This window comes from Camelus bactrianus, chromosome 1 (genome assembly GCF_048773025.1).
Source record: "Camelus bactrianus isolate YW-2024 breed Bactrian camel chromosome 1, ASM4877302v1, whole genome shotgun sequence".
In the NCBI taxonomy this organism is placed as follows: domain Eukaryota; kingdom Metazoa; phylum Chordata; class Mammalia; order Artiodactyla; family Camelidae; genus Camelus; species Camelus bactrianus.
Genome location: NC_133539.1, coordinates 46579921 through 46606337, shown reverse-complemented (window position 1 = coordinate 46606337; position 26417 = coordinate 46579921). Strand labels below are relative to the sequence as shown.

The 26417-nt window shown below is 37.7% G+C and overlaps 1 protein-coding gene across 8 annotated transcripts in view; it reads right to left on the bottom strand.

The window, feature by feature from the left end:
* The window catches only part of BBX (BBX high mobility group box domain containing), a 256885-nt gene that overhangs the window by 81339 nt on the left and 149129 nt on the right, over positions 1 to 26417 (bottom strand). For all 8 annotated transcript variants that reach the window (XM_074362859.1, XM_010970745.3, XM_010970744.3 and 5 more), the window contains 3 exons: positions 15697 to 15867; positions 10974 to 11216; positions 608 to 803 (listed from right to left, as the gene is read on the bottom strand). In XM_074362859.1, the coding sequence (XP_074218960.1) occupies positions 608 to 803; positions 10974 to 11216; positions 15697 to 15858 (601 nt within the window). In that variant the 5' untranslated portion in view covers positions 15859 to 15867. The remainder of the gene's footprint in view (positions 1 to 607; positions 804 to 10973; positions 11217 to 15696; positions 15868 to 26417) is intronic.

Sequence of the window (26417 nt, the reverse complement as noted above, 5' to 3'; positions counted from 1 at the left end):
TTTACCACGCAAAGAATATTAAGGTCTCATAACACATGGGACCATCTGGAATGTTAAATCTGCCTGGCCTATAACAGGAATGGGGGCGGGATAGAGGGCAGGATGGGAATCCCCACTAAGAAACAGCTGTCAGACCCATCCCAGATTTGTGATAGAATTGTTCATATTCTTGCCCTTGCTGTTTCAGAAACTCAGATGATCCATGTTAATTGTGGCTTTTCAGGTATCCATGATAACTGAGGTGCTTACTGGGATAGCTTAATAGTGTGCATGCATGTGTAAGTTATATGGTTACATTATAAATAAAATTCCATTCCCTGCGCTCCTGACAACCTCCACCTTGCTGTCTGCTTCTCAGTAATATCAATGTCAGGAATCCACATCTGTTTAGGACAACTCTACCACTTGGTCTCTACCTCCTTTCTTTAGTTTTATACACACAGTCTATACACACCATGCTCCAAAGCTTTAAGCTATGCTACATATTTGCCATTGCTTCCCACTGGTCATAAATTTTGCTTCTCTCTCTCTCTGTATTATGTTAAAAATAGTGCCTAAATGAATTGCCCTGTTTTTAAGAACAGGTAAAAATAGTGTCTAAACTCACCAGCTATTCCAAAGTTAAGCTGAGGCATTTCTTCAGTCTTTGCTTTCTTGGGGCTTGGCAAGTCTCTTGAAGAGTCAGATGGGAAGGCCCATAGTTTCTTTCGTGGATTGACAGTGGGTGTTGGGGACTTGACAGGCTTGTTTGTGGTAGGACACCATTTGTAGCCAGGATTTGCTTTCATAAATGCATCTTTATACTGTAAATAAAGAACAGATAACAGATTTTAATTAACACATAGATTGAGAAAGTTCTAGTAGCCTTCCCCTTACCTAAATAATGAGTGAAAAAACACTTTCAGTAACTTCTCTGTTTTTCCTTTTAGAAGAATGACAATCTCAGGACTTTAGAGACAGACTATGAATCTATTAGAAAGTTCACTTGTGGGATAAGGATACAGAGGTAGTAAATTTTGTATCTTTTAACCATCTTCTGTATTTTTTTTCCAGGATCCAAAAAGTTAGTTGAACTTGGTGGAGAGTTATTTGTAATGGAAAGACCAAAGGGCTTAAGACAGAAAAACCAGAGTTCAAACTCTAGCATTTCCACTTAGGGCTACAGTGATCAAGGACAGAGAACACAATCTCTGTGGGCCTCAGCCTTAGTTTCCATAAACTGAGAGCAAACCACCAATGCCCAGGGTTATTGTAAACAGTAGTGCAAAGAGCAGCACCTATTTCAAAGAAGGTTATCAGGCACACATTATAAAATGCAAGTCAATACCCAGGCCAGTAACTAGATTCTGCTCACTGCTTAATTTGGTAAGTATGTTAAAAATTAAAACTGTGCTTTAATGTATAGGCAAATGCAGGCAAACCTAACAGAGCAAAGCAATCAGTTGTGGGATAAGCAAACCAAGATCAAGAATAGGAGAAGGAGAACAAAGCAGGGCAAACTGATGCGTAACTTCTTCTTTTTTTTTTTTTAATATTTTTATTTAAGTATAATCAGTTTACAGTATGTCAGGAATATGAAAACAAATATATGTATGTTCCTATATGACTGAAGTATTGTGCTGTAACCAGAAACTGACACAACGTGTAACTTCTTAGTTACTTGAAGAGGCAAGGTCATGTACAAGAAAGAGCACTGGATGCAGAGTTTGTATGACCTGGGTTCAAAACCTACCTCAGCTATTAGCCAGCTGAGGACATACTAGCTTTCTCAGCCTCAGTTCCTCCATCTACAAAACGTAACTAAGGCACTGACAACATCCCAGGGTTTTGTAATGAGCACATGAAGTCTCAAAAGTGAATGTGCTGAGAGCTATGATGTTGCTATTAATCCATCACAAACTTTACGTTCTTAACTTGGAGGTTTCAGTCTTCACTATCGTATCTACCTTTCTCCCAACTTTGCCATTTCTTTCCCCTCTACTGACAATAAAATTAAATAAAATATATTTATTGTTATTCATTATATATTGTCAAAAGTTGATAAAATGTGTTCTCCATGCATTCTTCAATGATTACATGTTATTACTGCTGGATACTTTATTAAATTAATACAATTCTTTCTATCCCACAAAATTGCCTTTTAAAATGTTTACTCTGTGTGTAAAATTAACTAATAGCTTTTTTATCTAACCCATTTTTTTAAAAAAAGGTTCCTTTATCCTTAGTGTAAGAAAAGTATATGTAATCCAACTAACAAACATTTTTCACCACTCCCCTTTAAATCATATAAATGAAAAATGTACTTATATAATACAATGCAATGTTCATAGTCAATGGTTTAGGATTACTCTAAAGTTATCTTAATCCAAATTTTATGAATAACCCATTTTTTAACAAAATCTTAACATCTGCATATTTATACACAGTTACATGTAGAAGGAAGGTAAGCATAGAAAAACAGTAAAATACAGTTTTACTTTTCTTACAGAAATAATTACAATAGGATACAAGGCCAGACCCAAACTTGAATTTAACATCACACAGCAGAATAAATTTGGAGATATCAGTGTAATAAAAGAGATACTTTATCCCAGTGCATTCATATGCATAGCGGGGATTTACATACTGAGCTGAAGCAGACAAATAGCCTTGCCTGCTGTCTGGAGGTGGAAAGTGACAAATGACAGGGTGAGATGAAGATGAAAGTAGCAGGCACACGCATCATCATTTTGTCCCAGCAAAAGGCACACGAGCTGGGTCTGTCAGGTGAACAGTCATTTGGACAAAGGTCACCACTCTATAAAGTGACAAAAGACTATCAAACTAATGTATTTGTCATGAGAAATCAAATTTTTTTTTTTTTTTTGTATTTTGGTGGTTTTTAAGAAGAAAGCCTCAGCTGTGAAGGATGCTAGATGGATGTCACTTGCACTCCGATACCTTCCGTTTCTTAGGTGTCCCCTTCCTGTCCTCCAATGTCACTGATCTGCATAAGTTCTTTTCCAGTAAGATAGTACATCCTTTGTTAAGAATCATTTAGCAATTTGCTTTGATGAAAATCAGTATGTGTAATGAAAATGATTATACCGTCATCCTCATGAATTTTTAAAAGTACTGATGGCATTAATAAAGGCCAGCTTAAACTAACTTATGATGTGGATCTGTGCTGCAGACAATATAAAGCACTGACAATCCCTGACCACAAACATCTCTTCCTCTTGCATATATTCCACCCACCCACCCACCTCCATCTCAATCCTGTCTGAGGACTGACGAGATGACAGACACTGGCTAGCCACTGGGGATGGAAAGAGCATGAGTTAGAGTCTCTGCCCTCAAATTGTTTACAATCTACAATTCCACTCAAACACATTACTTCTTTTTATACATGGTCCATAAACCTTCCCCTGGCTTAGGCATAAAAAATGGTTTGTAAAGGGTCTGTAAAAGGGGAAGCTACCTATGAGTTGAAGAACAAAGGGTAAGAGAAAAGCCTGGAGTATATAGGGTTTTATGGAAAATGGTAACTGAGAATTCACCTTGAGGGTCAATACTCTGTAACTGTATCATAGTATTAATCTTGCAGGTTCTTAAACTCAGCGTAAAAGTTCAATACCAAAACAACATTCATTAGCTCAATCAAGTATGTACTGAGCAAAAGAGTTAAGAATATAGGGGACAGAGAAAAGAGTAACACACAGCCCTTGTCCTTAAAGAGTTTAAAGCCTACATAGAGATGCCATAAATTCATAAGACATACAAGTCAACACAAGCAGCGTATAAACAACAAGGGAGGGCGGAGGCAGGAAGAGCCTCAGGATGTGAGGATGCCTGTCCTTGGACTGGGCACACCATCAATCACTTGCTCTGAATCAGCTGTAAGAGACAACAGAAAGGCTTAATCATTCATTGTGATGAGGTTATTAGGAAAGGGATTACAGAGAAAGCTGAGCAAGGGAGAAATGAGAAAAGACTGTATATAGTCTGAAGCAAATAGCTGAGTGAAACTATTAGCATGCTGGTCAACCAAGTGGGCAAAAATCCATCATCACAGGATTGAAAGGGACAAAGAGACAGGCCCACCCATCCGGATCCCCAGGGCAGGGCTTTCATGCTGGGGGTGGAAGGAGGACTCAGTTATCCTCTAGGAACATCAATCACAGGTTACTGGTCTTATCTCATGTGTAACTGACTTCTTGCTAAAATACTGATTTTCAAAAATCTCCCATTACAATAAAAATTCCCCTCCTAAGTTCCTTTTTTAAATGCAAATTTCCAGCTGATTGGATAACCTAAGTGAATTTACTTTATAGGCACAGTTCCTGACTTATATAAGGTGCTCAGTAAACACTGGCTCCCTTCTCCCCAACCCCAGCCACTACCACATTTCATTAGCAATAATAATACATCACTGTTATTCAGTAATGATATTAAATACATACCCTTTATCATAGTGTTTTTGCCTACTTCATATATGACAATGGCACTATTTTATACCAAAAGACAAAACTTTCGAAAACTGGGTCTCAACACTAGTTTTGCACATCACTTGTAAGAACGAAAATCAGGTCTTAAACAACACTTTAATGAGATATACTTATTAATTGTTCTCCAATTGTTTTTGCTTTTTTTCTTTTTTTTTCAATGAGCAGGGGTATCAGAAAGTCTGGTAGTATTTCTAGCTATTATCACAGTCTAGAGCTTCTCAACAGAGTGAAAGGGAATGGTAACCCTGGTGAGGTCCAATAATAAGGGGCCCTGGGAATATCTATACAAATCAAGACAAGTGATTCTGGTGCCAGTATGTGAAATAACACCATGATTTAAAAAAACCTATCAGAATCATGAAGGAGCAATTACACAGGAATTACCTGAATTTTAAAAAAGAGATATACCACACTTTCTCATTCTGTAACTCTGAAGGGGCTAAGTGAACCCCTAGCATAATAAATTCTGAGACAGCTGTACCTTCTTCACACTGGCAGGCAGAAATCGTATTATACCGGGTGAAAGAGGAGAGGAAGATATTTGAGAAGTGGCACTAATCTGTACTTCCTTGGTTCTAGGAACTTTCCCTGACGAAAATTTAAAACTTATCATTTAGATCTGAAATATTCTTACTAGGTATTTTAATAGGAAGAAAATAAGACTGTTTATATGGCAGAACACTGAATTAAGTTTATGGTTTTGACAGAACAAATACATTTTAAATTATACATTAATGTGTAAGACTTCCATGATAAAGCCACTCCAATAAAACCTATGCCATTCAAAAAGTGACATGAATAAGTGACCAAGGAATTCTTTGGTTCTCTTATGGAAAAGTCATAAAGGAAAAATTGAGTTGGCTACAGATATGGTTGCATAAGTTGGCTGTAAAGATTACTGTGGCAACAGTGGTTCATATTCACATACAAGTTTCTTTAAAAGGACAATTTTAATTCCTAATTTGGGTGATTAGGAGGAAGGTCAGCTTAATCAGTTAGCATTAATCTAAAAAAAAGTCAAACTTTCAGAATTTCTTTTAAAATGTAATTTTGTTACTTTTAAAATTTTGATAAGGATCTGTAAACATTATTTTTATTTCTAGAAATGTATTAATAGACACACTCATGTGTTAACTAATTTGAACTGTAAAATGTTTAAGTTTTCTTTAAAAAATATGTTCATTTAGGTTTAGTAATTTCCTTAAACACTTTAAACTTTTTCTTTATAAAATAGTTTATAGCATGAATTTCCAATTTTTCAAACACTGCAAAAAATTAATTAACTTTCACCTACATCCCTTTGAATTATCACAAATTCTAAACTAATTAAGGTTTACTATAGCAACATCTTACAGGATACTGGAGTATTAGGTCCCTCAGTCAATCTAAATATTAACATCTGGAACTAACACCAGAAATGAATTTTAAGAGACTCAGTTTAAATTCAAAATATATCACTCACTATGGGATCTTTATAAAGTCCTTATAATTTTATTTGATTTGAATATTTAAATGCTATAGCGTTTACTAACTAGCAAATAGATTGCTACTTCTGAAATCAAGTAGTTAGCTCACTTATGGAACATCTATTTGTTAGGGGCTATTAATCACATTGGACAGTATCTGCCAGGTTGGGCAAACGATATATTCAGTTTTGTGAATTCTTGCGTTTCAAAGACTAACTTTGCATTTTAGTAGCCCTTCAGTGTGTTAACAGGTCCTAATAAAAATAGCAAATAATTGCTAAGTAGAGAAGTATCAAATACAAACATAAGTTTGTTTATCAGCAATAATGATAAAACTAACACTTGTATAGCATTTTAAACTTCACAGCATGCTTCTGCATACAATAACCTTACTTGTATCTTACCTCGACCCTGTGAGGGCAGGCATCTTTACTGCAGTTTTACAGATGTGGAACCTCAGAAGGTCTGAGAAGGAAGGCTACGTATGAGACCCAAACTCTACTACTGTTACTAGCTTGCTTCCTTGGATAAATCATTTCACTTTTCTGGGCTGCAGTGTCCTCATCTTTAGCTTTTGGAAAATGATATCTATCTCAGGGGATTTTTTTAAGATTAAATAAGTCAAATGTTTATAAAAGAACCCTGGGCAGAATACTCAAAAATAAACACTTGAATTTTTTTTATAGTAAGAAAGTCCTGATATCTGGAACACAGGAATGGGAAAAGTCTCAGAACAAGGATTACTGGGAAAGATGGAGCCTAAATCTTTGGTTTTACTACTCGCATCCCCCCAGAGCGGTGGGGCTCCTAACTAAGTTATATTCAGAAAACTCCACATAGAGTAAGTAGTTTCATTAGTGGTAGCTAAACATAGCTAAAAGTGGAAAGAAATGGCAATTGAGGCTGGGCCCAAAATAAAGACTCATGGTAATACAAAGAGGAAATTCAAAAGAACAAAAAAGTTAATAATCATTTAATATACAGATAAAGATGTGACTATAACTCAATTATTCACAAAGGTCTCACCAAATTACAGACCACAAAATAATTCTTGTTTGTAAATAAAAGATAGAAATTTTTGAAAAATTCAAAAGGCATTCTGAAGTAAGAAAGTATGTAATCAAAATTTTAAATTAACTTTCCAGGATAAATTTATAAAATAAAAAGTTTCATCTGCCTGGAAACCACATATGTGTTAACACCTGTTTCTCAAGAAGGTGGGATAAATGAGGTACCATTCTAGCTTAGTAGTATGTAAGATGCCACAGCATGCTTGTCAAAATACAAACCCTATTAAGTATGACTTGACAGTTAACAAAAACTGTCCAGTGTAGTAATACGTGAGAAAATAACAGTAAATCTTCTTCAGAGAAGAATCCATTTCTGATGAAACCAAAACAAGGGAATGAATACGTTTAATTTTTCTTGAAGAAATATGGAGGAAGAGCTAATCACTAAAACCTCATAGAGATTTGTGGTGATAATTTTTCCTATAGTACTGATGACAACAGATACCAATAGTTACGAAAGGCTATTATAAAAAAGCCTTCAAGTTGTATTTTATTGCATTTGATTCCACAGCTGTTTTACTGATATACAACTGAAATTCTAAACTTTCAGGCCAGTCTCTCACAACTTTTGCCTCATCTTTTCCTGATACTGTCCTACACGTATCCCAAGCTTGGGGTAAAAGTTTCTTCTTCCTGAAATAGTTCTTATTTCCCATATCTGCTTGTATCCTTGCCTTTCTTCTGAACCAAAGCCCATGCCAAATTCTACCAACTTCATAAAGCCTTTTCTGAAATACCTCCATCTACCCACCCCAGTACAAGCAGATTCTTCCCATAAGATCTGTGACATTTTATTGTCACCATTTTTGACTGACTTACTCAAATATCTTGTTTCTTAGCCATCTAAAGTGAGCAGCATACATTAACAGGGTGCTAGAGTCAAACAAGCAAGAGTATCCCAGGCTCCACAAATGCATGGCTGGTCAAGACACTAACCCCTAAGAGCCTGAGATCCCTGCTCTGAGGAATGGGGACACTCATACCCGACTTTACATGTTTGTGCTTATGCAAAACATCAAACCTGGAATGAACCAATTAATCAATAAATGCATGCATTCTGCCTCACGCCTCTGATCCTACAAAAACGAAGGAAGGGGGCGCTATGAATAAGGTCATTCAAAATTGCCTTGCCTTTCCAGATGCTCCCTGCTTCTCTGCACTGACTCTGCTCCACCTGAAGGACAACTGTGATCCTCTATATTGACTACCAATTAATTAATTATGATTATTAGTTTAAATGACTCCTGGAACTTTCCAGCAATATCCTAGTCAAAATGCAAACCTGTATTCACACATCTGTGAGAGTACATATATAAAGATGTTAAAAGGAAAAATAATACTGTTTCTGAGTCTCCCAAGTCCACAGAAGTCAGAGCCTGGGAACATCTGTAAAGCTGCACCATCACGTGCACTGAATTTAAGAAGAGAATCCAGGTTATAGCCTTCGGACTGTATTTTTAAAATGACTTATAAACAATTATTGCTCTAATGAGATTCATCAGAAAACATGAAACCCCCATTCAACCATTCTTTTCAACAATGCAAATTAGTACTGGGCAATAATTCAGGAAACTGAAAACAAATCCCAGAACGGGTGCTTCCTCTTGCCAGATGCACTAATACAAGATAATCAGAAGCAAGGGAAGAGTCAGAGAAAGTTTTAACAGGTAAAAAAAATCTCTTCAAAGTTATATTAATTATTACTGACATTTAAAATGTGTTAATTTTAAAAACAAGAGGAGGAAGGAAAAACAAGTATTTCTCACTCAATTGGGAATGACAGGATAAATACTGGTAAATACCATGTAAGCATTTACAGTCACATACAAACTATGCTGAAAGACTATGTTTTGTTCCTAATAAAGAATATATTTTAAATTTGGGGGTTTTAATGAAAAAGTTACACATACAAAAACAGTTTTAAAAATGACGGCCTGGGGGGAGGGGACTTTGAGGAACTGAGACCATATTTTTGACTAACAATCTCAAGTCCTGGTACATTGAAGCCACTCAATAAGTTTTTGTTGATTAAACTGACACTTCAATTAAGGCTGCAATATTAACACAAAAAGCACCAGCACAATTACCTGCACTTTAATGTAATTTTGAAACCATTTAGTAAATTAAGTTGAAACAAGTATCACTTATGACCAGAAACCAACTGTATAATGATTTTGAAAGTAGCTAAACTTCCACACTTGGCACTAGACATGAGACAGTATTTCATAAGAGCAACTCTGAACAGGGCAAGCTGTGAGGTGGGAGATCCAGTTATGGTCTTGCAGTAGTTTGAAAGGGTGGAGTGGAGGAGTGGGATGGGGAGACCTTAACAGATTTAGATTTCATTACTCACCACAATGGCAAATATTGTAAAGCTAATTAGGTAATTACTAAGGGAATTCCTGAATGAAAATAATGCTTTAAAAGTGGCCACCTATTGGGTTTGTAAATTAGCAGTATTTAAGAAAAGGCAAACAGTATACTTGGGACAGGCTGCATGTTATCCAAAAACAGTAATCCAAAAACAAACTCAAGAGTTTAATTATAGGAAGCTTATGCAGTTCTCTATGAGGTTTCAGATAATTGTTTGTTTTATCGTATAAACATGACTATGAAAGGATCTGAAACTATTTAATGGGAAAATTTTACTGTTAATTACTGTTATGCTAGTGAAAATCCCCTGCAACACTTAAAATTACGTAGGTAACGGAACAGATTTTAAATTTTCTAGGTGCTCTAGAGTTAAAATCCAGTCTTTAACAATATAGTTAACTTCTGAAGCCTTATGTGATTATTAATTACATAGCAACAATGCTAAGCATTTACTCTGGATTCAAATTTCCCAGAACATTGCATAAGAAATTTTTATGCTCCATGTTAGCTTGTTAAACAACTCAGTAAAACCACAGCAATTGAAAGAATTATTTTTCTACATACTGAGATGTCTAATCAAGTGTCTCACTTGAAACTCTGTATTTGTCCCCTGTTGGTTCATCTTTCCACAGAACTTAACTAAACGTTTGGGTGGCTGGGCTTTCATGAACCAAGACTACTTGCAGGTTGGGATGCTGGAGAAATAATGTCAGAATCATTCCGTTCAAGTTTAAACACAACGATATTGCTTTGCTTTCTCCTGACTTGCTAAATACACTGCACAATACACTTTAAGTGTACAACACACTGATACTAATTTAAGAATATTTTAGAAAGAGATCAGTATACAATATTTAAGAAATTCAGTCATATTTTGGAATTAATGCCCACCTTTCTGAATAGCCTTCCTGCATAAAAATACTTCTCACCAACTACTGCCTACACAAGTGTTTATGTGCAAGCACACATCACATTATCATATACATCCTGTTCCACTCACTTACTGGTTTTAAATATTCATGCTGCACTATCTTTAGAAACAAGTCTAAGCATCTCTCTTGATAATTGCATTTATTATAAAATCAAAAAATATTAGCACTGAAAGGGATACAAGTTTTGGTCCAACTTCCTCATTCTAATAACATATATTAAAAAAAGAAAAAAAGCTGAGACACAGAGATTGACTTAGATGTGGTTACAAAGCTATTTAGCAGAACTAGATCAAGACTGTCATCTTTATCATGAGCATTCTCTGACAGCAGAAGCTGGGTTCCTAGAAAAGCTAAAAACAAAAACCATTCATAATAAATAAATCACCATTCATAAAAGTCAATCCCCTATATCAATCAGTGGAATATATACAATGAGAAGAAAACTTGGTAATAGATTGCTTTTGGCACCTCACCAGTATTTGCAAAGTGGACCTGGAACTCAGCAATAGGAACAAAGCTGTTCTTTATGTTTTTACTTAACCCCTGATTCATGATTCACTTTCAGCATGGACTCCATATTCGCTGACTGGGGGTTATGGATTTGGTTGTTCACAGCTACCATAAACCCTCAATACTGTAACCTACCTCCTTGGCCATGTCTGTGTATTTCTGCTTCTCCTTTGGATCGAGAACAGCCCACCAGTCAGCTAGTATCTTGGTAGCACCTCGGTTATCAAGCCTGGGGTGTTCCTGACGTACAAGGGAGCGATGACGTTTGCAAAATAAGAGAAATGCATTCATTGGTCTCCGGGCTCGCTGTTCTGGTGATTCATCGTCTTCAGTCTCACCAACATCTTGCTCTAGGCCATCGGCCCCAAGAAGGTGAACCTATGACCAACATAACAAAAGCTAGATGTTTTAACACATGCTGGATAACTTTGCTTCAAAAATTAGTCTTGGTTTTCAAATTGTATTTTTCCTTAGCTTCATAGAAACAACTTAAAAATCCAAAAAAAGATGGTTTTTTAAAAGTCATCAACCACTGTTTGTAGTTGGTAACCAACCTGTGATGTATTCCTTTGCTTACTTTCTATAGCAACCTGTGCATGTCCCTATTACAGCATATACTACACTACTGTTAGAACTGCTTACTTTTTTTCTCTCACTAAACAGTGAGCTCTTTGAGGACAAAAGCTCTCTTATTTACTTTATACACAGTGCCTAGCTCAATGTCTGGTATAAAAGTAGTACTTAATTGACAGCTGAATAAACAGTTAAGCCCATTCTCTGGTATATGGGTCTCAAGATTGACACATAAAATACATGAATTAGTTCTGTCTTTCTCCTTTTTGGAAAGTGCTTTTCCATAGCCAATAACATAAAAATGTTTAACATGAAAGCATATAATAAAAATCTAATACAGACTACTTAAGAGTTTTTGTGCACATCACAAGTGGAACCACCTACCATAAAAATCAAAATAGACATTTAACATTATTTGAAGGAAGAACTACATAATAACATTTCAAGCCTGTAAGTATCATGCTTTCTTGTCCACTGAAATGCTATGGTGACAGGGCTTACACTTTCAAAATCGGTTTTGAATCCTCCCATTTCCTAAGCATTTCATTCAATTCAAGGTCTTCAAGGACTACGGAAAAGCTCTGATCCTGTCCATCTGTGTAATTCTCATTGCCACTGCCCTACTACCACTCTGGCCTGTGGCCTCGTCTTACTGCCTTTAATCTCTTACAGTACTTTCTGCACATGGCTGCAGATTACAATTCTTAAAGTACACCTCTGATCACAGAATCTCAGAATATAGTGGGATTGTTAAGTAACTTCTAAGGCTAAAATATGATTCTATGATATTTCTTAGAAATGGTGCAACCAAGAACTGAAGTCCAGAATGCTTACTAAAACCACTTCTTCGGTTGCTGTTTCATAGTTAAAATTAAGAAGGGATCAAGGTAGTTATTAGTCTGCATTATACAGTAGGGTAGTACTTCTTAAATGTGAGTGGGCATCGGAATCCCTGGAGGTCTCGTTAAAACACAGATGGTTATGTCCCATTCTAGTTTCTGATTCTGTAGGTCTGGAGGGGGTCTTAAGAATTTGTATATCTAGCAAGCTGCCAGGTTATGCTGCTGGTCTAAGGATCACACTTTAAGAACCACTACTATAAGGGAACCAGGTTCTCTTATATCATGTTTATTGGGCAACTGTTACAGACGCATATTCTAGGACAAATCACAAGTTTAATCCAGTTAGGTATTTTTTAAAAGTCTTTTAAATTTATATTAAGTATTGCCAATGCATTTAATTAACCATCAATTATCATCTTCAAACACAAATAGTACAGAACAATTTTGAAGTCATAGCTACCTGATTTGGAAATACATTAGGGATTATTATTAAGGGTGAAGGCTACAGATTTATCTTCCTCATTATGTGTATAATCATTAACAATGATTTGCATTTTCAAGGAATATTTATTTAGCATCCTGAAACTGACTAAGAAGCTATTGAAAAATCAGGCGTAAACAATGTATTATGTAGGTTGAGGATGTAATTATATTTTCCCTTCAGAAAAGAATAACTTTTGATTCAGTTACTAAATTATAAAACTCATGCCAAGAGCTGGAAAAATAGATAAATAAGACAAGATCCTGGCCCAAGGAGCTCAATGTTTTGGGAGAGGAAAAAGATATATAAGCAAATAAATTAAAAAGCAGGATGATTTTAACAAGGAACCAGTGTGATAATGAAGCAGAAGTGGTTGGGTAGGAGCACAGGGAAGTCTCCCTAGACAAGATGCAACAAATCAACACCAGCATCAGACCAGGATATAGAAACCACAGCTGGATGCAATGCAAAGTCATGAGTAGTTTTAAGCAGGAGAAGGATACTGTTAGATTTGTATTTTAAGGTAACTCCTATCAGCAATGTAGAGCATGAATTAAGTAACAAAATCAGAAGCAGCGAAAACTAGAGAAACCAGTTAAAAGTTCATTCCAGCTGTCCAGCAAGAATGGGGACAGAGCTGAATCAAGGCAGTAGTAATGAGAATGGAGAACTGAGAACAGAGACGATACTCACTAATGAAGTAGAACTAAGAGTGACTGGGGTCTAAGTGGATTTAAAGGTTGAAAAAGGAAGAGTGTTTCCAGCTTTGGTGGCAAGATTCCTTCATATACAACAGAGAATACTTTTTCTCAAATGAGAGAAATTAGATCTGGTGGGGAGCAGAAACATCAGAGCTGAGTAGGCTGAATGTGAAGTGGCTCTCAGCAGAGAAGTCTCAGCTGGAATGACAAACTGATGTACCAATAGAAAGAAGAAAGACCAGGGGCATGGATGAGAGCTCTGAATGTGGACTAAAAAGAGAAGAAGATTCAATGACTCCATCCTTTCACTCAGTAACTGTTTACTGGCACCTGACATGCACCAGGCACTGTTCCAGGTGATGCAGACAGAGCAGTGAGCATACAAATCCCCTATAACCAGCCTTCCATTTTGGAAGGATCTCTCTGGCTGCTCTGTTGAAAACACACTGAGAAGGGCAAGAGCAGAGGCAGGGAGAGGCAGAAAACAATCACCCGCACTAGCACTGGTGGTGGCTTGAACAAGGTAGCAGTAGTGGCGTTGCTAAGAAGGGGCCAAATGGAGAACTTATTTTTAAGGTATAGCTGAGAATTTGCTGACAGATGCGAGACTTGAGCAAAAGAAAACAGACAAGGTTTCAGGTCTGACCCTTGAAAGTTTGAGTTGCTATTTACCAAGAAAGGAAAGAAGTAGAGGATTGTGTTTGGAGGAGAAAAGTGAAAGTTTCATTTTGAACACATTCAAACTGAGATACTGATTTGATATCTAAGTGGATACGTCAAGTAAATAGTCAGAAATACAAGTCCAGAGTTTAGAAGAAAGGTCGAGGGTGGAGACAGAAATTAAAATAAGAGGCCCAGAGAATATCAACATTTGAGGGCAGAATAATGGAGGGGCATCAACTGAAAGAAACTAGAAAGGTATAGTTGGGAAGGCAGGAATAGAAATACGAGTCATAGAAATAGGAGACACGGAAACAGGAGACAGCTTCAAGGACCAAGTGATCAGCAAGTGCAAATGTGTCAGAAAGATCAAATTAAGCATAAACTTGGCAATTTCCTCGAATAGGAAAAATAACTTATTTCTCTGAAAAAGGGAAGGAAAAGGGAAAGACAGATAAGGAGTGAGGGACAAGTAAGGTGAGTAGAGAAAGCTGAAGGAGTCATTTCTTGTGGCCCCTATTTTCTCTGTGAAGGAGGAAAAAAGGTCAATGGTGAAGAGACCATAACTCGTATGCATAGAGGATATCTGAGAAACAGGAAAAACGTTTACAATTCCTGCTGAGACAAGTGGAAGAGGGAGCTGACCGAAGCCAAGAATAAAAGACTGTATGGATGTCAAAGGCCTGAACTATGTCAAAGACATGTTCATAAAATTTGTAGTAACACAAAATATGCCCTCATGTGTTCTTCCACTGAATGTGTATCTATTCAAAACCTACTTTGGTCCAGCCAACATTCTAGGTTTTAAGGAAAGAGAACAGGTGGGGCAAGACCCCTGCTCTCACTGAGTTTGTACTCTAGCCCAAGAAGAAAGGCACAAACAAGTACACAGCTAAACAGAAGGCAACAGGAAGAAGTGTGAGGAAGGAAGGCCTCTGACGTGCAATGAGCTGGGTGGGAGGGACCTGAGAGGATGAGGGCCCACCTCTCGGGGAGGTAGTCATTGAGCTGAGACCTGAGTGACAAAGAGGAGGATCCAGTTATACCAAAACCTGGAGGAATACATGTCTTTCTAAAGTCACCTGCATGGTTGTGAGACTTTTTAAACAAGAGCCGAATGCTCAAGCGTGAGACCAGAGAAGGGACTTGGAGGACTGACCACAGAGGCTTGGAGAGGTGACAGCAGCCAGATGCCCTGAAGGCCTCAGAGGTGAGGACCTAAACAGCTCTGAAACTGCCTGTGGTGGCAAGACCCGGCTGGGAGGGAAGAGAGGCCAGAGGAACAACAGGTGGGTGCCAGGTGAGCACATCAAAGTTTACGAACTCCCTCGTCTCACTGCATTTGAGTATTACTTGCAAATCATTAGCTAATTGACAATAATATGATTTAAGAAGGATCTGTTTCAGTCTAAACTATTAGGAAGTATGGACACTCTAAGAGTCATCAACATTTGTAATGAAAATGTAGATTAAGTAGTTAAACAGGATTCAAGTTATACAGACTCCTGGAAACGCATCCTTCACACCATACATGTTCACTGAAGTTTGTAGAACGGATGCTCAAATAAACTTAAAACTTCGACAATAAATGGAGGAATTACCTTATCAATATCTTCCTCTTCGTCTTCCTCGTCTTCCTCTTCTGAAAAGTCAAGAAGTTTCTTTGCTAGCAATGGATGCCACTGAAGACACTTCCGTTTTGGTCGTTTTCCAGTCCCTTCTCCTTCAGCTGAATGATCCTTATTTCTATTACTGCCTTTCATTACTGTGACCTATGGTAAAGGGAAAAAAGGAAGAGAAACAGAGAGAAATCAAAGTAAATTTGATTAAAATTAGTTTATTTACCTTCCTTTGCTTTAACTGGATTATAATTTTAAAGATTAAAATATCTACCAACTCAGGCATTTACTGGATTCAGTAAGAATTCTAAGTACATAATCAAACATTCATTTTCATGTGCTAAAGTGAGCTAATAAAATTGGCCTTTTATGAAATCTACTTCCTTCCACTTCATAACTTCAGGACTCAAACTCCAAATAAAGTGTTAGGATGATTACAAGTTACTGCCACCTGTTCATATTTACTCAGAATAGTGTTTCTCAACATTTTTCACCAGAGGAATGTGAAAGACACCTGCCAGGGGAGCAGAGGTGCTCACTGAGGTGGGCCTCCATATTCTCCGTTGGCTCCTATTTTATCATGCTTTACATGAATTTCACATTCTATACTATGATAAATCTAAGCTTGGAGTATTATTAAGTAAAATGAACACTTCGTAAGAATCAAATGTTTTATTTTATTTTTTAAAACATTTTATCTATTATTGTATTATTTTTATTTTGGTAGGGGGAAGGGGGAGAGGTAATTAGGTTTATTTATTTTTCGAAGAGGTACTAAGGACTGGACCCAGGACCTCATTCATGCTAAGCATACATTATACCACTTGAGTTTTATACTCTCCCCTCAGAATAGAATGTTTTAGACTTAAAACTATGTCATAAGATGACACACATTTTTCAAAAACTAGCTGTGTGCAGCCTCCAAGGACCCCACCCATGCATCACGTCACTTAGTGGGATGAGCACCCTCTGTACCTGCCTGTGACACAACTAATCACAAATCTCTCTCTCTGCATCCCCCTGTTACATATGCAGCCAATCCAGTAACCAAGCTTTGTTCTCTAAACCCCCTTCCTCTATAAGATGACGGGCTGAAATAGCTGGGCTAGAGTCAGGCTATGAATCTGACAAAATCTTTCAGAAGCCCAAAATTCTAAATTACTTTTCAATGACTTAAAAAAAAATGTTTTTGTCAATGAAAGAAACAACTATGTACTCATATTATACAGTGAAAACAGCAAAAAATGAGGTTTACCTTCTCTATCATGCCCAGCCCCACAGCCCAAAGGTAAACTATACACATCAGTTTCTTACATGCTTTCTCACAATTATTTAATATTTCTCATTCATTCATTTGAAGTAACATTAATAAACAAATTACTGTTTATACATACTCAAGTGAAAATTATAAATAATACAGTTAAATGCCATCAATTTAAATGCTTCATGCTGACAATTACTAACATAAACGCAACTGCCAAAATCACAGGCTGATGATTATTTTGGGTTGGTCCAAACCAAACCAAAAGTTTTCAAGTTTTTGCACAGGTCCAGATGCTTGCAAAGTGAAATCAATAAACTTTTAATGCCATGTTGCTGAAACAGGGTCCATGAGAATATAGTTTTAAGAGCCATCTAGTTCTCAAGACTTCAAAACAATATGGCATAGGCAATTTTTTATCTTCCTTCCTTAATTGTTTCTGAGTTTAAGGTCATACTTAGGTCTTCTTCACTTCAAAATTGAGAAATATTCAGTAATGCTTCCTTCTAGAACTTAACAACTTCATTATTTTTAAAAACATGTAAACATTTGATCAACCTGGAATTCATTCTGACAAGAGTGAGGTAAGGGTCTAGTTTATTCTTTTCTTTCCAAATAGCTATCCATCTGTCCCAAACCATTTATTGAATCATCCAGCTTTTCCCTATTCCTTAGAAATGCTACTTTTATCTTATACGACATTACCACTTGTCTATTTCTGGATTCTCTGCTGTTAATAACCATCCTTTCCTAACTATTTTCCTATCCTTTGACCAATTTTAATATCCTAAGGACAATATCATTCTCTTTTTCTATAAACAAATGTATCAGTAAACCACCATTTAATACTCTTAAGTTGAACAGATCATGCTCTTCTAAGGTAATACAACTTGAGCATCCTTACTTTGTAATAATATAACATTCCAAAGTAAAAACGTATCACAATTTTCTCAATCATCCTATGATTGATAGATATTCAGATTATTTCTTGTACTGCAACAAAATCTTCACTTTAATAATTTTTAAATCTTCATTTGGATAAAAATCCTTATTAATTTATTAAAAGCTGTGCCTAGTCAAAAACAGAATGAGGAGGAGAAAAATGTTTCTGTGGTTTTCTTAACAAGAAACTTCTGCTGAATATCTGAAGCAGTTACATGATTCATGTGGTTGTCTCAAGAGTAGAAGTTACTGAAAACTCTAAATGGAATTAGTTATCTGCTGTGCTCCTAATAAAGGAACGAAGATTTCTTAGAATTGATAGACCATTTAACAATTCCCAGTCTATCCACAAATAAAACTTGGCACAGCAACCCAATTTCCAAAAATGCCAATGCTATAGAGAGAGAAGAGGAAATAGTTCTTACTTCTGCGGCTTATTAATCACTTCAGGATGTGATGCCTGAGTGGTAATTAAATCCACACTGGGTTTAATACTAGATGTTTTATGATATAATACATTTTTTAAATAGTAAAAGAAATCAATAGGAAACTATAAGTCAGGCAAGCTGTTATCAACTGGAGAGGTCAAAGTGATTGCCAGTGTGCGTAGAGAAAAATATATCATTCAGCCTCCAAGATTTTGATTATGCTATTTAATTATGTGTGAATGTGTTTAAGTGTATGTGCCCTTGTATATATTTATGTATAATTTCAATATTCAAACAGAAAACAGAATACGAAGAATCAAATAAGTGAATAGTATATGTGGCTTTTAGGTTCAAAATAATCACATTCCCCTCCCCCTCCCCCACTGCTCGAATTCTTTCTACATAACTGCCATGCCACTACGATACTGTATATCTTCTCTGATACTCCCCAAATTAATCTCTTCTTCCCCAGAAATACAACAGAAAGATTTGCTATATCTAAAGACACCACATTTTCTGTTGAATGATAATTACTCGGTACATCCTACCTCCATCATTAGGCCTTTCTCTTGATGATCCAAGACAAGTTACCTTTATATGCTCAGAAGCATCTGGCTTCTCAGAACATCAAGATCAGTTAGTTGTGAAGGTTGTTACAAGCAACCATATGAACCTCCATACTAAATTATGGTGATAATTCACTATATTTATATGCTAGAATGGCTTCAAAATTAATCCCTATCTCTCTCATTCCCCTGAATTCAGATATTCCTTCTGGGGGCAGAGTGGGGGTCTGAAAATCATGTATAACGCTGACATGCAGGCCAAGGTGGCATGTGATGTGTGAGAACAACCAGCTACTTGGGCTGTGGAAAAATAAGATTGACAACCCCTAGGGTCTAGAACAAAGTAGGAGAAAAATAAGCATTTTCAGCATAAATGAAAGATGAATAAATGAGTAAGTGAACTGGAGACAGTATCCCTGGGACAAAAATAGTCAAGAAAAGTGAAACTAATGTAATGACCATGAAATACCTCAAACTGTAAACTGGATACTTTAATAACTTACAGTTATCTGATTACTTTAATTCTCCAGGGATCTACTTTCAAACTCTTGAAAGGAAGGCAAAAGTTGGGGGAAATGATGCTCCAGATTATCACTCAGATTTAATAAGAAGGCAAGAGACAAGAATGAAAGAAAAGATAAAAAAAAAAATCTTTCGGGAAAGACAAGGGCAAAGAAGGCAAAATTTTATTTCAGCAATGAGGAGGAGGAAAAATTGTTAATTTTTTATAGTAGCAGAGGCCTACCTTTCTAAGTATTTTGCCAGTAAAACCCCCATGCATTATAAAATTTGGCTTCTTGTTCTGGAATAAAAGCAAATCAAGCTAGCAATCTATATGTAATGAACGGAGCAACCGGTGGGATTTTTTTCAAAAAGAGTCCTTTTTTTTTTCTGCACTGCAACTCTAGAATAACTGAAATCAGGTCATTTAATGTCAGTGGACTCTGTACTTGAAGGACTCAAGACTCAGTATCATCAAATTATTGTTCCTGAGACTGTTAGTGATGGAGTCTGACGGTCCCTATCCAAAATACAGTTGACCGCTGAACAACACAGGTTTGAACTGCAAGTGTCTAACTATACATGAAGCTTTTTCAATAAAAACATACTACAGTACTAAGTGATCCACAGCTGGTTGACTCCACAGATGGGGAAACCGTGGCTACAGATGGATTACTGTAAAGTTACATAACCCCTGCATTCAAGGGTCAACTGTACTGAATATTTATCTTATAAAAACAAACCAACCCCTGTATTCCCTTTTCTTTGCTAGGATGAGTTACTCAATTAGAAACTCGTAATACTGAACTAACTGTAAATCAACCTGGTGATAAATTAGGAAAAACTTCACTTGAGTATATTCTTCAAATGCAGCAAGCCCATTCATCAAGACCTTTACTGAGGTCAAACTGCACAAGAAATTTAAAGAAGAAATATCATAAAAGAAACAGTACAAAGCAAATAACACATTTAACAAAGGGAAAAAATGGACACTGAAGCCTAACAGACCTCACTGAGAATCCTGCCTCTACCAATTACTTGCTGTAAAGTTACTCATATTGCTGATCTTTCTTTATGTTAAATCTGAATAATAGTTCTACTGTGAGAACACTTTTTCTATAACACCCAACACGGAGCCTGGCACCTAGAAGGGTCTCACTCCATGTTAGTAAATCCTCCCTTCACCCACAAGCTTTTTAGAGGGAGTATGGGTTTAACAGGCAGCAGGTGCTCGCTTAACTCAGCTTAAGATGCTGTTCCAGAGAGAGCACAGAGGACTCCCATTTAACAGTGGTCCACATGCTTCCCAGATGATACAACCTCCAGCCTCAGAAACTGAAAAAGAAAGATGGTAAGTTTCCTTTTATCATCTCAGTGATATACAGTCAGTGCCTTGGTACAGTCATAAATTTTGTAAGATCCTCTATGCTTTCTACCCTCTTGTCTCACAACTTAGGCAATCAGTACCCTTCAGCTTTTAAAACACTGTGTAAATTTAAATGTGTCACAGGGGTATTTTAGAGTTTAAACTGTTTCCTAAATGTCCAATAAAACCCCATTCAAATCATATTAATGGAAATTCAGACCAAATGAGACAGGGGAAGGTAAGGGAGGCCCACAAAATCTCACTGTTAGACAACCATACATTCTAGCCCCAAGTAAGGCCTCTCCTGGGTCCAACTAAGACTGCAAAGCTTCAGAGCTTCTTAGGGACTATAGAGAAAAGGAGAAACCAGCCCAAAGAAATGGTGATAAAGTTACCACTTTAGCCCTAGAGCTTTCACACAAATTAGACCGACCTGCTAAAAATCTTCCAAGAGAATGTTGCTGCTTTCAAGACACACCTTGCTTCCATTCTTTCAGGGGGTCCTGCTGACAAAGATGCTGGCAAACACCCCAACTTTGAAGACCTGTGCATCCTAAAATTCTCCCATTTTCTGTCAAAATGGATATCATCCCTCCAAGGCCCAGGTCACATACCATTTCCCTTCTAAAGCTTCTTTTAAGAGCTTTGATCGTACTTGACATTGTTGGTCAAGCACTTTTCATGCTGCTTCGGTCTGTGTTAACTGTGCCCTCCCCACCCCCAAAACAGGTTGTGAACTTCTAGGAAGAAGGTGTCATGGTTTCATACATTTTTTCCACCCGGGCCTCAAATGGAGCCTGGTACATAGCAGTCCCTGAAAAAGTAACTTATGGCTTAAAATTTCCTTACATTACACTTAATCACATATAACAACTTCCCAGAATGACATGTTCCTATGCATAGTTTTAAAACAACACTAATACACACCTAATATTTATTAATACTATTTGTCCCATACTTAGTATTCATTATCTCATTTAATCCTTACAAGAACTCTCTGAAGCAGGTACTACGATGCATCTCAGCTGAAGAAGCTGAGGGTTAAGTCATTTGCCCAGGGCCACACAGTCAGCAGCGGAGAAGCTGGCACTATAACCAGGAAGCCCAACTTAACAGCCCAAATGCTCACCTAGGACAAGCTGTTCTAACATAAAGCCTTCCATCTGTCAACTCTCTGGGCAGTTCCCATAGAACAAATAGCTTATGAGCCATGGAACTACCTAAAGGAGCACTGAGGGGCTGGAAAGTGAACACTTGCAAGGGTTCATGGCAGAAGAGCAAGTGTACATCTCGGATGACGCTGAGACAGATTAGATTGACTTTAAAACTCTTTGAAGATAAAAGCCCTATGAGTGCTAATCATTACTATTTATTGTAATTCTAATGACAATTCTAAACTGTAGACAGATTAAATGAAAAATATCTCATTCAATAAAGTAATACTCTCATTTTAGAAGCAATTCAGTCACTCTATTCACACAAAGAGTGTCTTTAAATGCACTCCTTATTGAAAAGCAGTAGCTCTTCAAGCTGAAACTTTAACTCTGACAAGATGTTATCTACATGCTCTCATGAATACTAATACGACACCCACTATTCAAAGGGCTTAGCTATACTGGCAGTTCTGGTCCCTGTGCCCTTACCTATGAAGGAATGTGTATTCGAAGATCTCTAACACATACCCCATGATGTTTAGCTTAACATGGTCCTCAAAGTGCACACAGCTCTAGGCTAAAGATAGAGACAACAGCTACCCTGAAAGAGATAAGGCACCAAAGGAAGTGGCTTAGGGAAGAAAAACTACACAGAGAATTCAGTAACAGGCTACAGCATGTTCCCCATCATACAGCCCTTGCCCACAAAAGCCCAACTCTCTGTTTGCCCATAATTTCATGGTGGCATTTACATTCTTCATCATAAAGTCACCACATTCTTATTCTTCAACAAGCGTAGCATCACACATTTCCCTCTTTTAGTTTGTACCCCACATACCATTCTCACCTTCTAGGCAAGCCCCTCTGAACCCCCATTTCTGAGACGCTGTCTTTATTTTCCCCAGCTCCTGTCTGTTTCCTTCCTGGGCACCTTTTTTGAGCATCCACATTTAATGGATATGCCATGTTTTTGGACACTTGATTGTGTAACAATCATTTTTCTGTATAATATATGTATGATGATTCTGTGTGTATTCCTCCCACAGAGACCCTTGAGGGTAAAGAACATGCCAGATGTTTTTTTCTGGATCTGCAGAGCAAACTTCCCTGTGCTAGACAGGGAATACGTGAGGAAGTGAACATAGAAACAATACTTGTCTGCTTTCTTATTATGCCTTTTCTTTGTGTTGTTTTGCTAGAAGGCAGAAGAGATATAAGGCTTGAAAAGAAAACATGCAAAGAAGAAAATACAAGAACCCAGAAGGCTCAGGAGGGGAGGAGAGAGAAGAAAAACAGGCAAATTGACAAGGCAATATAATAAATACAATGAAATCTAAGTCGCTTCCAAACAGCTGTCAGTACTAGTCTGAAAACATGTTCTCGTAGCTTTCTTTATTTCCTTCTCTGGTCATTTGTCAATGACTCTCACTATTCTCTCAAAACAGAATATGTAGTACCTTCAGCTCACCAGCTCTCTTTGCCTTTCATAACTGGTCTGTTAATTAACCCCAGCTCTGAACTCATCCAACCATTTTTTCTTCCCTAGTCTATCCCCAGGTTGCCGGCTGCTCCCGTGGTCTGACACTGTTACAAGAACCTCCGGCTGTCTTCAGTGCTCGTTCGCAGTCTTTTTCACTTGTCTTAGTCTCACCCAATCCCATGGTGCCTATTATTGGTTTCTCCTCAACCCCTATTGATGATGATGAGTGAGGGTAATAATAGTAATTATATACATGTGTAAAATGCTTCTATGTATATATAATGTTTATGTATATATTGCTTCCTATGTGCCAGAAGCTAAGAGCTTTAAACTTAACTAATTCTTTTAACTCACAAGCCTAAGAGGTAGGTACTATTTTAATACCATTCTAATCTGCTTTTTACAGATGAGAAAACTGTGGCACAAATAACATACAGTTTGTCACGTTTCGTTTATAAGTTAACAAAGGTTTTTATTATATGTACTGTGACGTGAGTGAGATGTAATTAACACATCGGCAAGAAGCTGAGGCACAAGAAGATGAGCTCATGGAATCTTCTCATTTACTGTCAGTGAAGCTGGATACGTATTTACTGATCACCTGATTAACTATGCATTATATTTGGACATTATAGAATGTCCAAGGTCACACAGCTAGCTCGTAATTGGTGGGGCCCGTATTTGAACTCAGGAAGGTCTGGCTTCAGGATCCAGTTCTTGACCATTATAATAACATTGCCTTCTAATAACTAACTTGATTAAACATTTGCTACATGCTAAACACTTTATATACAATAATTTCCTTAATCCTCCATATACCTCTTGGAGAAAATAACTATAACAGGAAGCAACTGAAAACGACAAAGCTTAAACAACATGGCGGGGCCAGGATTCAAACCTACGGTCTTCTGTCCCCAGAGCCCACGCTTCTCCAGACTGTCTTTCCCACCACAATCCTAGTCATTCTAAGAAAATGCCTTTGCCTCCTGGTTAACAGAGTGGTCTTCATATGTAGACCTCGCCTACCAATTTCAAAATTGCTTCTTTTCTTCTTCTGCCTTTTCTCAAAGGCAGAGTTTCAAGGTTCACATTTCAACTCCTCTCACTCCCAGTCTGTGCTTTTCATCTTTCCTCCTACCCTGGGCCGTTGATGAACTGTCAACAGTTCCTTCTCGTTAATACCTTCTCCGCCAGTCTGTACACAATCTCAAGTCTAAAGCTTCTCTGAAACCTCCTCCTCCTTTAACTGGTCCTCTTTTTTGGTACAAACTGGCCTCTAGCCGTCAGGCCAGGAGACTGCCTAACCCCAAGTCACTAGCAGCCAAGAAGAACTGGCCTGCCTGGTACTAACACTATTCACAGGCTCCACCTTGCACTTCATTTATTGACTTGGTTCCTAATCTTCTTGGTCTAAACCCCAGGATTAATTTCCTAGAAATCACAACTCATTCCAACTGTGTCACAGGCCCTGGCTTCTCTACCTCACCATGATTCACACTTAGATCTTTGATTTCCAGCCTCTCAGAGAAAACACCTTGCCTGGGCTAGGCCTCTGTCTCCACCATAACCCTGGGGAGTATGCCAGAGCCTGCCTGGTGCTTAGGAACTGGACATGCCTTCCTTGGACAGAAACATCTGGAAAGCATATACATATCTCTTCTACTTTCTCACCATAAATTCAAATCATTGCAGCTGGCTTCTTGCCCCGATATCTAATCTCTCACCAAGTTCTGTCCCTTCTACCTCTTACATTTATGGTCCACTCCTCTCCATCCCCCACGCTGGCTCAGCAGCCTGGTCTTCTTATCTACAGCTGAGCTGACTTCAGTTCTCCACCCCACAGATACCTGCTCATGTCCTTCTCCTGCGTGAGTCTCTTTAATAGCCCTTCAGTGTACTCAGGAAGAAGCCCAAGCCACTTCCTTCATACAGCACAAGACTCCTCCTGACCTCATCCCTACCTACTTTTACGGATCACATTTCTTTGCTTCATTCGCACTCTTAAAGCTCTGCCTGCACTGAGCCACGTGCCATCACCTAGAACTCACCACGGACTCTCACCCCTTGACCTCTGTGCTGCTGTCTCCTCGCAGCGGAACCCTCATCCCTGCTTCAGAGCAGAGCATGGATCTCACTTCAGCCCTTGTTGGCTCCTTCTAGTCCGAGAGAGAGGTGCTTCCTAGGTGCCCCCACAGCACCATATGTTCAGTAGTCACAATGAAATGGCACGCTTCCCTCTTCATATCCACTTGGCTTTGAGAGAGCAGGAAGCTGTATAATGTTCACCATGGTATTTGCAAGGCCTGACACGGAGCTGGGCCCACTGTGGGCCAATATTTGTTGGGTGAAAAGCTCCAGGTCTGCTCCTCATTTGCCACTGCTTCTGCTCCACTGTCACCATGCCCTGCTTTTTCTTCCTGCTCTGTGACCCTCCATCTCAGAAATTCCTTGCACCAACTTCAAATAGCTACTCAAACTACCAACCAAAACACCTGGCAATTTTATGTGTTTGAAAATATTAGTTTCTATGCAGCAAATGTCAAAACGACTCAATGAATAATCTTGACCTCACAAGAGAAATAATTAACTATTCCCTTTTCTCATGTGCCCATCACTGAACAAATAATAATCTTCTGTGAACCAGTTTACATACAGCCTTTTAAAATGGAAGAGTGATCGCACGTATCTTTAAAAATTAAATATATTAAACCCCACCTAAAATGACCAAGTTTTTAAAATTATTTTTTCATTTACATTAACTTAAAAAAAATTTAAACTAATAAAAAGATCTGAATGGCTTTCACCATCCTGATCTTTAATTACAACTTAAAAAAACAAAGCCAGAGACAATGGTTCCAGTTAAGAAACAATAATCTATGATACCTTTACTTGGAAATCTCTTTTTCCCAAGCTACTGTTTCGTACTCTAAAAAGATGGCAAATTATGTGTTAAATTTAGTTCTTAAATAAAGCAAAACTTCTCAGTTTTAATGGCCACAAAAGTC